This window comes from Mus caroli, unplaced genomic scaffold (assembly GCF_978045245.1).
Source record: "Mus caroli unplaced genomic scaffold, Mus_caroli_1 scaffold_8, whole genome shotgun sequence".
Classification (NCBI taxonomy): domain Eukaryota; kingdom Metazoa; phylum Chordata; class Mammalia; order Rodentia; family Muridae; genus Mus; species Mus caroli.
This window is the reverse complement of record NW_028227263.1, coordinates 118,435,271-118,448,782: the sequence shown is the minus strand read 5'-3', so window position 1 is coordinate 118,448,782 and position 13,512 is coordinate 118,435,271. Positions and strand designations below refer to the sequence as shown.

The following is a 13,512-nucleotide window of genomic DNA, read 5'->3' as shown; positions in this document are numbered from 1 at the left end:
CAAGACCAAAGTCCGGCCTTCTGTCTCTGGATGTATAAAAACAAGCTAATTCAGCCATCACTGTCTGTCTATCACCCCACCGCCACCATGCTGGCCTCAGGACTCCTCCTGGTGGCTTCAGTGGCCTTCCTCAGCGTCCTGGTCTTGATGTCTGTCTGGAAGCAGAGAAAGCTCTCAGGAAAGCTGCCTCCCGGACCCACCCCACTGCCCTTCATTGGGAACTTCCTTCAGCTGAACACAGAGCAAATGTACAACTCTCTCATGAAGGTGCCACTGGGCATGGAGATGGGTCAAATGGGGCATATGGTAGGGTATTGACCAGGTGGGAGTGTGATTTTAGGCCAGGGGACTTATGAAGACATCCACGCCACTTCCTAGACCTGTGGGATCACATCTTGTCTGATAGCCATTAGAAGTCTAAGAGAAATGAATCCCAGACCAGGTATCAAAGTATGAACTGTCCCTCTAACTTCTTTCATCATCTACCTCCATCAGATCAGCCAACGTTATGGTCCTGTATTCACCATCTACCTGGGACCTCGCCGAATTGTGGTGCTGTGCGGACAGGAGGCAGTCAAGGAGGCTCTCGTGGACCAAGCTGAGGAATTCAGTGGGCGGGGCGAGCAGGCTACCTTCGACTGGCTTTTCAAAGGCTATGGTGAGAGGGACTTGGCACAGGGGATGAGGCAGAGGACTTTTGAGAGCATCATTCCAGCCCCCACTCGCCCCCACACACACTCTGACTTTTCCACCCCTCCAGGCTATCTTCTTCCCACGTCCCTGCCTCCCACTGTGTCTAGTCGCAGACTCATCTCTCTGCCAGTATTTCTTGAGACCCGTGCCTCCTTTTCCACCTTGAGATTCCTCTGTCGGAATCCTGCGCCTCTAACAGGATCCGAAGCTTCCCTGCACCCCACGCCATCATTTTTCGGCTTCTGTGATTGCTTTCTCTCTTTCTCTCCGCTGCTTTCTACTGCCAGACATCACAGAACATTTGTTCCCAGGGCCTGTCTTCCAGCAACAATGTCTCCTCTCTCCAGACTCTCTTTGGGTCTTTCTCTTTATTTCCGTCTCTTTTCTTGCTCAGTTATACATTCTTTCTCAACTATAGTCACCACCAGGTCTCTTCAGTCTCCCATCTCTCGCCTCTGTCTCTGCCCCTCTGTCTCCCTCTTCTTACTGTCCCATTACTCACTCTCTTTTATCTGTAGTTTTCTTGGTGCCTTCTTGTGTTTTGCATTTGCATTGCTAATGATCTGTGTGCATCTTTCTCCTTCTTGCCCTCCTGTTAGGGGAACAGCACAAGGGTTCAGTGGCCAGCCACACTCCTTTTCTCTGACTTCTGGCTTCTCACTCACCTTCCCAGGCGTAGCCTTCAGCAGCGGGGAGCGAGCCAAACAGCTAAGGCGTTTCTCCATCGCCACGCTGCGGGACTTCGGTGTGGGTAAGCGTGGCATCGAGGAGCGCATCCAAGAGGAGGCGGGCTTTCTCATCGATTCATTTCGGAAGACGAACGGTAAGCGGAGCACCGCAAATTCTCAGGACCTACCAAGGGATAGACAGCCAAAGCAGCACCATACCATTTCACAGGATAGAAACAAACAAGGATGAGCATGCTGGTACCCTCTGTGCGATCTAGTGTCTGGGGTTTTGGCTCAGCCAGTGCCCTTTTTTAATTCTCTGATTCAAAGTATCTGATGCTAACACCCAGGCGATGCTTTTTGCCTAGTTCCAATGTCTCCCTCTCCTTTCTTCTTCTTCTCCCCACCCGTAGGTGCTTTCATTGACCCCACCTTCTACCTTAGCCGAACAGTCTCCAATGTCATTAGCTCAATCGTCTTCGGGGACCGCTTTGACTATGAGGACAAAGAGTTCCTGTCACTGCTTCGAATGATGCTGGGAAGCTTCCAGTTCACCGCTACCTCCATGGGGCAGGTAACCTGTTTCAACCTTGTCCTACCATGCCCCCTACCTCTGCTGCCAGCTCACTCCCAAAGTGCTTCCAGCAAGTACCTTCAAACTGTCCCTACAGGTTGCTCAAGAACAAATGTCAATACACAGTCACTCTCAACAGCTGAGCCTGAATTCAAAACCCTTAATCTGTCTCTCTCCCCCTACCCCTCCCTCTCTCTCTCCATCCACCTCCCTCTCCCCCTCCCTCCTATTCCCTCCCCCTCCCCCTCCTCCCTCTCTCTCTCTCTCTCTCTCTCTCTCTCTCTCTCACACACACACACACACACACACACACAGAGCCACTCAGCTCTTTCAGCTGGGCACACATTATCATCACAATTCATTTTAATCTCTAACACAAGATCACCATGGGACAGGTCCGCTGAATACCCCTCCCCTCTTCAGTTCCTGGGCATCTAGTGCTGCAGAACCCAGCTCACACAGAGCATGTGCCATCTGCAAAGATATTCCGAGCTAGCCCACTGGAGTACGTAGATGAGTACCCCTAACTCAGCCATGGAACTACCCAAACATCTGGGGCTCTAAGCAAAATTTCTACACAGAGTGTCCACCAAACACCTAAGTAAGGGTCTTCCAACACAGCTCATTCACACACCTAAGTAGGGCCATCTGTGAAGCCATTTGAATGACAGAGCAGGTGAACACATGAATGTCAGCACTGCTTAAAATAGAAATTAAAAAAAAAATTGGACTAACGTATATTGTGTATTGAGCATATTCAGCCTCACACCCCTACCTTCCCTTTCTCACACCTCCTCCTGTTAGTTCTGTTTGTCCATAAGACCGTTTTAAATTCAAGTAATATACATGTACATATATATGCATACATATGTACACACGTGATTTGACATCAGAACCACAGATTGAAGGAACACATACACACAATCTCTAATGTTGATTTAGACTTGTTTGATGTAATGATCTCCCATTGTACCTGCTTTCCTGGAAATTCCATAACATTGTTTTTAATGGCTGAAAAAATAATTTGGTGATCATATATATATAAATATATATATATATACATACATATATATACACACACAAACACACACATATATACATATATATGTATGTATATGTGTGTGCATATATATATATATATATATATATATATGTCACTGTTTCGAATGATGCTGGGAAGTTTCCACATATTTTCTCTTTATTACCTTGTTTTTGGACACCTAGGTAGAGTGTAAAATTCAGCTAATGTGACTATCCAGGACTGGTTTAATACTGGAAAACCTGTTAACCTTCACCAGTCCAAATCCTGCTAGTATATGAACAGCTGCCTCCAGCTAAAGTCACCCAAATACTTAAGCATCTATAGATGTAACTTCAACCCAGCAACTAGATGTCATCCAACGCAGCCACACTCAAGAACCCCAAACCCACATATGCAACCAAATCCACCTCACTTAAAATATTGGATAATAGCCATCACACTTGAACTATGTTGCCACCTTGCACCACCTGGTTATCTAAACTCCAGGACAAGTGACAGAGAAGTCCCTTGCCTGAAGACAGATGCCACCTCTTGGATTTTATGCCGACAGCTTCCTTGGTTTTTCCTCCCTTTTCCACCCTCAGCTCTATGAGATGTTCTCTTCTGTGATGAAACACCTGCCAGGGCCCCAGCAACAGGCCTTTAAGGAGCTGCAGGGCCTGGAGGACTTCATAACCAAGAAAGTGGAACACAATCAGCGCACGCTAGATCCCAATTCCCCAAGGGACTTCATCGACTCCTTCCTCATCCGAATGCTGGAGGTAAGCCCAGAAGCTAGGGAGCATGGCAGGAGGTTCAAAGCCAAGCAAGCAAGATGAAATCACACTTGGGGGAGGGGGGAACAGTGGACCACTCAGATCAGTCCCTCATTATAAACCTCACATATTACCACTCAGCACCACTGTTCTGTCACAGACTGAGATCGCAGCCAGTGTATTAAAGGTTTAGTGATATCCACTTATTTAGTACTCACACTTCTTGGGCGAGGTTGGGCTATGACTCCCATCTTACAAATGAGGAGGCTGCAGCTCTGAGAATATAGGCAACTTGTCTTGCATCACAGCAGGAGGGCCATGTATCCTACCTCATTGTCTCAGGCTGATGCATGGGTGTAACATACCCCTTAACTTTGCCTGTCCTTGTCATTCACATCTGTAGAACAGGTGACCTAGCTTTCCTGTGGCCTTCTCTCACCTGTGCAGAACAGAAGTGAGGGTTACGGTGGTGTTTTGTGATAAGTCCTTGTGATGTAGCCCTAGTTGGCCTGAAACTTGCTGTGTAGGCCAGGCAAGTCTCAACCGTGTGGTGGTCCTCCCAGGTCTGCTTTCTGATGTCTTGGATTATCAGCATGTGGTACCCAGCTGAGATGGAACTTTATGCAGTCTGAGTGCAAAGGACTGAGGGATGAGATTCCTCTAGAAAATATTAAGGTTCATAATGAAGAGATGGGATCTTGTTGCCTAACACTCATTGTGTCTAAGGGCTGGAAAGATGGCTTAGTGGTTAAGAGTGCTGGCTGCTCTCCCAGAGTGAGGGGCGGGGGGGGGGGGAGGGGGGAAGGGACATTCAATCCCAGCATCTACATGGTAGCTCATAACCATGTAACTACAGTCCTAGTAAATCCGATGCCCTCTTCTGGCCTCCGTGGTTACTGAACACAAGTAGCACTCTGACAGGCATGCAGGTAGAATACTCGGTACACATAAAAGTAATTTTAAAAGAGCTCTGTTATCTATCTCAGAAAAACCATCTCTACTTTTCCCTGACTTCCTCCAACATGACGTCTGTACCATTGTTTCTCAGTCTCTCTCCAGCCTTACTTTCCTAAATATTTCTACCGTTTAAAAATTGACAACTCAGTTGGTCACTAGCAATCAAACACCAGCTAAGTGATGAATGACAGAAGGATATTTAGGGCACTGGGTCACTTCCAAAGGTCTGAAACCAGGAGAATAGCCAGGGTTCCCCTTCTCCACCTTAGGTCTGAGCCAAAGAAGAGTGAGCTCAAGTTGGAGAAAAACTAGAAGGGTACCAAGAGTGTAAGGAGTGGATTTGACCTGAATATTCCCCTCCCTGCAGGAGAAGAAGAACCCCAATACTGAGTTCTACATGAAGAACTTGGTGCTGACTACACTAAATCTCTTCTTTGCTGGCACAGAGACCGTCAGCACCACCCTGCGCTATGGCTTCCTGTTGCTCATGAAGCACCCAGATATTGAGGGTAAGGAAGGCTTCAAGGAACAGGAAAGCAGGGGTTAAGGGGAGAGTGACATGGATATAGATTCTAAGCTTGCATCTTGCATCTAAACCTGTCTGCCACAATATCCCCTACCTCTCTCAAAAAATTGGACTCTCAGATAACTAGCTACTCCCTGCTTTATCTAGACAAGCCTCAGCTGGTGGGTACCAGTGGGCTGGTGTGTTGCTCATCTGCACTTCAAAGGGGCTACTTCCTGCTCCCCAGTTCACCAGCTAAATCTCCTTTCCATATAATTCTGGTGTGATTCATACAGGTCCCAGGAAGCAGCTTCACCAATGCATGATTTGCATGTAGTGAAAATGATCTACAATGCCATATTAGGTTCCCTGGCCTCCATCCTGTCTTAGTTCCTCCACTATGAAGTTCTTGGATACCTAAACCCATCCCTGTTCTTCTCAGCCAAAGTCCACGAGGAGATTGATCGGGTGATTGGCAGGAACCGGCAGCCCAAGTATGAGGACCGAATGAAGATGCCCTATACGGAGGCTGTAATTCATGAGATCCAGAGATTTGCAGACATGATCCCCATGGGCCTGGCTCGAAGGGTCACCAAGGACACTAAGTTTCGAGATTTCCTCCTCCCCAAGGTGCTGAATCACCCAGCCTAGAGTGACCTCTACCTCTCTTCATGGGCCTCTAGGACCTTCTCCTCATTAGAGTGCACCCAGCCCCTCACTCAGTTCCTCGGTGACAGATTTTCTCTGCCACCACACCCCACTGCCCTCTTACATAGAACTCCTATATCTTGGCTTTTCTCTGAGACTTTCCCACCCAGGAATTTTAACTCCATGCCTATCAAGAAGTATAAGCTTAATTGATCGAGATCTTGACTGTGTTCGAGACAGGAGTCTCATGTCTGCCATATATCCTGTTTAGGGCTACATAAATTCAATACCCCTCTAGTCTTGACTTGAGAGACATGAATTGAACAGCTCTCAACCTCCCACCCCAGAAGACAGAGCCCATGTCACTCATTTATCCTGTCTAATAGAACATGAACCCTACATCCGCTATATTTACATCTCAAGATTAACCTCACATTCCTCAAAGCTCCTCCCTCAAAGCCCCCACAACCCACATATGTTATCTTCATCTTCACCTGGGATATCCTAGCTCACACTTCTAACCCCTGAAGGCCAGCAAGACACACATCTAAATCTACCTGATTGACTCTCTTTATCATCAACAGGGTACTGAAGTGTTTCCTATGCTGGGCTCTGTGCTGAAAGACCCCAAGTTCTTCTCCAACCCCAAAGACTTCAACCCAAAGCACTTCCTAGATGACAAGGGACAGTTTAAGAAGAGTGATGCCTTTGTGCCCTTTTCCATTGGTAAGAACCCATTGTCTAGTGCCAGACTACTGCTCACACTAACAGATAGCTTATTCATTGCTTCCATCTGATGAAACCATGTATCTCTCTCTGTCTTGGAATATTCTCTTGTATCTAACTCTGAGATGACTAGCTGCAGCTCCCATAATTCTCAATCACCATGTATCAGAACTCTGGAAAAGTGATGGTCAAATTTTAATGATAGGTGAGGGGAAATGCAAGCTCAAACTGAGTCAGAGGTCTTTCTCAGGTCATACAACCAACCAGTTCTTAGAAAGGATGTGGCCACATGGCAGCCATTCAATCTGGCTTCTCTCTCTTGGTCTCTCCTGAATTGCTATGCTTGGCCTCATACTAACTTTGGCAATATGTTCTAACCTTCTGTCTCCTTCTCATTCTCTGGCTTGTTCTATCTTTACCTGTGTCTAGCTTGTTTTCTTTCTACAACCTGCCTCTGTACAACTGTCGCAGTAAAACTGCCTCTTTTGTCCATTTTTCTTTGTCTGCACTGCTATCTTAAGTAACTTCCCTTTCAGCTCTTCTTGTGAGAGCCAAACATATCCCATTCTATCAGATCTTTCTCTGATTCATCACTTTGTCTGCCACTCAATTAGACATCACTTTCAAACATGAGTGCTTCCTTCTACAAACTAACTTTATCTTCATTGTTTGTAAAAGTGTGTTTGAGGGTTTGTCTGTATTCCTGCAAGAGAAATTAAAGGTGTGTGCTAAGGCTGAGCCACACAACTAGAAACAGGTTTTTCCAGTAAATAACACAATCTCAGGGTTCACAGTGTGATTGAATATCCTGCAACAAAAGGGAATACACATTTCTCACTGTTACAGCCTGGTGTTGATCAACACACCTCAAGTACAAGTACAACTGATGCTCAGGGATTAGAGCTTTCCTTAAAGATCTCAGCACTTCTTCCCATGGAGAATGCAGCCAGGGACTTGCTACTGGCAAAAACTGGCTTCACTTTCCCCTGTCTTGTCTCTTTAGGAAAACGGTATTGTTTCGGAGAAGGACTGGCTAGGATGGAACTCTTCCTCTTCCTCACAAACATCATGCAGAACTTCCACTTCAAATCCCCACAGGCACCCCAGGACATCGATGTGTCTCCTAGACTCGTGGGCTTTGCCACGATCCCACCAACCTACACTATGAGTTTCTTGTCCCGTTGAGCCTGGGCTGCATGAGGTTAAAGGGAATGATTGAGACCAGACAAGTCAGGGGTTGAAACTTAGAAAAGGTCAAAGGTACAGAAGAAACAGAGGACACAGAGTAGACTTGCAGAGGATATTTCAAAGGTAGCCAGAGAAGGGGGAAACTTATACTATGTTGTCAATAGGAATAATAAAATAATAAAAGTAGATATTATTTATGGCATAAGTAGTCTTTGTCAAGTTTATGCTAAATGGTCTTGGGATCTCACTTAACACTCATAAGTGCATGGGAAGGGGAAGAGAGTTTATGCTCATTTTATTAGTGAATCACATTCTTGATCTTATATGTCCCTAATCTAACTGTATTTGTAAGTGTACCAAAGTCTCACAGAATCCAAGAGCTCAGGAACATTTGGACAAAGATCTGTGTGCTTTGGCCTTGGGTAGATTTTCAAACATCACCACTTCTCAAATAAAACAGAAAAGCTCATGTCTATTGCCACACCATCCTGTGCAGAGGTATTTCCAGAGCTTTGGATGGACAGCGGGCCTGGATCCACCAATCACCCAGCTGCACTTTGATCTACTTACAGAGAATACTCAGGGCCAGCACATTGACATGAGTGAGTGCTGATTCATGGATGTACACGTAAGTGTATTGCAGGGTTTCCTCTGGCTATGCAGGAGTATATCTTCTGACATAAGTTGGCTTCCAAAGGCCAAGTGTTTGCTCATTGATCTGGGGTCAGAGCCAGTTAAAGAGTTTGAAAAGCATATACTCCAGTGCACTAGTGTAAATCTGGTGAGTGGATGCCTGTGTGATGCACAGTCTCAAGAGCAGAGGACATAGCAGCCAGCACCTTTTAGGCTTCTTACTTTCTTGATGCCAATATTAGGCATACTCAGCAGCAAGAGACAGGAATAAGGGTATCAAGATGACATCTTTGGGAACTATATTGCAAGCCCTCCGTGGTGGTAAATTTCAACCCTACAAGCTGCAGATTCTTCCTGGAAGAATTAAGAGAGGATGGAGAGCACAAAGGAGATGAGGGGTGGGGAGGTGATGGGGTGGGGTGGAACCAATGACTCAATTGGAAAAGTGCTTGTGGAGCAGTCATGAATTTGGATCCCCAACACCCCCCAAAAGTCTGTCGTAATGACACAAGCCTATCACCCTAATGCTGGGAGGTGAGTGAAAGTTGCCAGGTTCCTGAAGCTCACTGGGCAGCCCAATCCAGCCAAATGTTGAACTCTAGATTTAATTAGAGATTCTGTCTCAAAAAACAAAGTGGAGACAGGAAGATCAACAGAGTCAACATAGGGGCTATAAAACTAGACCCTTGGGCCTCTCAAAGACTGAGCCACTAACCAAAAAGCATATATAGAATGGACAGAGGCCCCAGGCACATATGTAGCAGATGTACATCTCACAGTCTTTATGTGGGTTCCCCAACAACTGAATCAGGGGCTATCCCTAAAGTTATTGCCTGTCTGTTGAATTTGTTTCCCTAACTGGGCTGCCTTGTCTCACCTCAGTGAGAGAGGATGTGCCTAACCCTACAGAGACTTGATGTGACAGGATGGGAAGATACCCGGGGAAACCCCACCCTCTCAGAGGAGGAGGGAATGAGATATGGGAGATAGGGGTTGTAAGAAGGGAACAGGATGTGGGCGATGATCAGGATGTAAAATTAATAAGTAAATTAATTAATGGGAAAAAGTGGAGAGAGACTGAAAAAGACATGCCGTGTTGGCCCGTGACCTCTACATACACATGTACATATGTGCCTGCATGCACATACAAACACACAAACACACACACACACACACACACACACACACACACACACACACGGATAGCTCAGTTTTAGCAATGAGAAATACCTTTGGATGAAAGGAGCATTGGCTAGAACACCTTTGAAAGTGAGTAAGGAGAAAATGAACAAATTCTTTAATGTTGGATAAAATTTTTAAAAAGAAACAAACAAACAAATAAAAAACAACTAAAGACATGACCTGGGTTGGCTGAATATGAGGCCATTTTCTAGCCAACAATGTTGCACTACATAGCAGGAGAGCTCACAGCCTTCCAAAGTGCATCCAGAACATTCTTTAGGCTAAGCTGTATGTCACAGTACAAAGTTTGCAATCACTTTATGAATTATTAGGTTAACCAGAGTAACTCTGGTAGACAAGATGAACTTCAGCCAGAAATCAGCAGCAAAGTAAAAAACCACAAAAGCCACAGGTATGTGTCATTTAAGAGACATGCCTAGCAAAATGGTTTCTTTCCTGAGCAAATAAAAGAGACATAGACATAGACGCTAAAGAGACTGTTCTGTGGTTAAAAGCATGGGCTACTTGTGCAGAGGACTTGAGTTGAGTCCCTAGGACTCAGGTTGGGCAGTTTAAAGTCACCTGTATCTCTAGCTCCAGGGGCTCCAATGCCTTCTTCTGGATTCCATGGGTACCTGCATATATATGCACATTCACACACACACACACACACACACACACACACACACACACACAAATACACATAACTTTAAAAATAAGTCTTTTTTTAAAACATAAATATTAATGAAGTACAATTGATGTTGTCATACATGTATAAATTATGCAATGGCTGAATCACAACAGCAAAACCAATGTAGACTTATACAACAGTGGTTGAAAGAAATGTCGTATGGTAAATCACAAATACTTAAATAATGGAACAAAAATAAAAATGTACAGACTTATAGGATGAGAGCAGCCATAGCAGAAGGTGTAGGCAAACTCATGGCATGGCATTTAAAGAAATGTCAAATTCATGAATGCTGTTTTAAAATCTTTCCCACTGGGTGGAAAGATTTGCCTAAATGACATTTTTGCTTTTTTATCTTAAAAATAACTTATTTTTTGAAATTATGATATTATTACATCATTTCCCCTTCCCTTTCTCCCCTCCAAACCCTTAGAGCCATAGCAGCAAAGGAGAAACCATATCCCAAGGAAATAATGAAAAGATGAAAAACTTACCAAAAAGTGGGAAAGGAGACTCAGGAAGACAATTCAGCGAAGTAGAAAGTCTCACCTCTAAACCTGGCTACCCAGCGAGGGGGGGGGGGGAACAGGAGCACAAAGTACCCCCAGGGAATGCATGCAGCCCTTCCAGTGAAGGCAGACAGGTGGCCACAACTGTAGGAGGGAAATGTGGTTCTCATGGGGAATGTGCCCTGAAAGTGATGTCTCTTGCATACAAGCCAGTTTTAGAGAATACAGGCATCATAGTCTTCATCTAGGATGTGTGTTCAGATCTATTGCTAAGGGACAAACTACTCTGGGGAGCTGGGGCAATTCACTCACAAGTCCTGGGGGCACATAGCTCCAGATGTCACAAAAGACAGTCATGGGAGTGAAAACTGGCCACGAACTTGCTAAGTGCAATCATTAGTTGTGGAGGTGGTGGGTCAGTGGCTTCCATTTCTGTGGTAAGTAGCAATGTTTGTCTCCTAAAATAAAGCATGATGAGTGCCTGGACATGGCCATTGATTGTTCAGGTCACGTGACTCCCAGCATTGAACTCAAACTCAGTAGTCTGTTTCTGTACTCCCATACGAGCTATTCTGGAATATACGGTGGTCTCTTTAGCTTTTGTTGTCAAGGCCTCTCTTTGGGAAGTAAAGAAAGGAGAGGTTCCCCCAACACCACTACCCCCCTGCACCCCCCATGTAGAGGGAGAGTCCCCCTCCTTATCTTTCCTTACTCACTGCAGCTAGAGCAAGGAGGGAGCTTTTCTTCTTGGTAGAAAAACAGTCAAGAAAGAAAGGAAGGTCTTATTACACAAACAGAAAGGAAGACTCAGGGGAGGGAAGGAGACTAGCAGGAATGGGAAGGGGTAAGAAGAGAAACAGGTTAATGAGGGATAAATATGGTCAAATGTAGGATATACTTGAAAGGTACAGTCTTTATAAAACCAGGAACTATGGGCACTTAATAGACACCCACTAAAAAAATAATAATAAGACCAAGGAGATATTGACAGTTGATAGCTGCTGAGTAAAGAAGGCGTTCCAATGGATTCAGTACCAATGCCTGTCAATCAGTCGGCTCTGAACAAAATATCCTCTGAAAGAAATCCCTAGACTGTCAAAAGGAGCCACAATTAGTTATGTTTGCCAAGGGTAACATAAGTAAATCCCTCTTTAATGGCCAACTAATGACTGGCCCAGCTTAAGACCCACCCCATTGGGAAGAGTCAACCCCTGAAACTATTAATGATACTTTGCTATAATTGCAGACAGGAACCTAGAATAACTGTTTCCTGAATGACTTCATCTAACAACTGATAGAAACAGATGCAGAGACCCATAGTCAAATATCAAGAGAGCTCAAAAGGCTTGTGGAAGAGTGGGTAATAGAACTAAACAAACCAGTGGGGTCAAGAACACCCAAGAAGACCTACAGAGTAAACTAACCTGAGCCCATAGAGGCTCACAGAGATGTAACCATCAAACAAAGAGCATGCAGGGGCTGGACCCACCTACACACACACACACACACACACACACACACACACACACACACATTTGTAGCAGATGTGCAGCTTGATCTTCATGTGGATTCCCTAACAATTGGATTGGGGGATGTCTCTGACTCTGTTGCCTGACATTGGATTCCTTTCCCCTTAGTTGGACTGCCTGGTTGGACCTCAGTGGGAGAGGATGCACTCAGTTCTACTGTGACTTGGTGTCCCAGTGCAAGGTCATACCCAAGGGGGTCTCTCCCTTTCTCTCAGTTGGGGAGGAGGGTTGTAAGGGGAGGGATTTGTAACAGTGGGATTGCAGGAGAGGAGGGAAGGATGTAAAATGGATGTAACCTGGATGTAAAATGAATAAATAAATGAAAAAAATTCATCCCTCTCCTGCACTCACTACACCACACACACACACACACACCCCAAGTGAAAAGCATCCATCAAGAACAGGAATAAGAAGTAGGGATGTAACCTTGGTTGGTAGGATCTACCAACCTTGCAAGCTTCCCTAAGGATCTGGGCAGTAATCCATAGAAAATCTGCAAGTTAGAAATCTTGGATAGCAGGGCTCTTTAAGCCATATCCGAAGCTGCCATTACTATTTTTAAAGGCCTGTCCCATTCTTCTGACAGTTGTGATCCTGAGTTACAATGTTCAGTTCAGCCAAAAGTCCTACTGAAACTTCATTCTAATCTTCCACCCCTCCCAGGGCTCCACAGAAGCCATGGAGATTCTCTATTCCACAGAGGTCTTTGCAGGCAAGGAGAGGGGATGGGGCAAAGGATGAGGTCCAGGCTCTTATGAGGGAAAGAGATATTGTGGCCAAAAGCCAAGCGGGCCACAAGCACTAGACCCCATGGTCATTTCAGGGATCCATTCCAGAGTCTTGGAACATAGAAGCTGAGTACTTAAGGTCTCTATGGAGGCGCCCTGATACCTTACTTTCTTGTGTTTCTGTGCTGAGATCTGCACATTTTTTGGTTTAGATCTGCCTTCTGCTCCCATTATATTCTTACTGAACAACCACTTGAAAGGACCAGTTCTCAGTACTGTCATAACAGCCATACAAGGTCCATTATAGCCACTAACACATCACCAGCGAGCACAAACCTGAACATGGAAAAACTGCCACAGAGACCTAGAAAGCAATGTTAAACACAAGAAAAAAAAGAGTATGGAGGTGTGTTTCAGAGAGGAAGGCAATAGTCTGAAAAATAGAAATCAGTGAAAAGGAAAAAAAAAGAAATACAACAGATTT

General features: G+C 45.1%; 1 protein-coding gene across 1 annotated transcript; it reads left to right on the top strand.

The window, feature by feature from the left end:
* Positions 1-2: 2 nt before the first annotated feature.
* On the top strand, positions 3-7,961 carry LOC110297420 (cytochrome P450 2A5). The gene is made up of 9 exons (XM_029479394.2): positions 3-267; positions 496-658; positions 1,367-1,516; positions 1,775-1,935; positions 3,562-3,738; positions 5,057-5,198; positions 5,637-5,824; positions 6,427-6,568; positions 7,572-7,961. Exons 1-9 carry the CDS (start codon positions 31-33, stop codon positions 7,751-7,753), a joined length of 1,542 nt encoding a protein of 513 aa, XP_029335254.2. The 5' UTR covers positions 3-30; the 3' UTR covers positions 7,754-7,961.
* Positions 7,962-13,512: the final 5,551 nt, after the last annotated feature.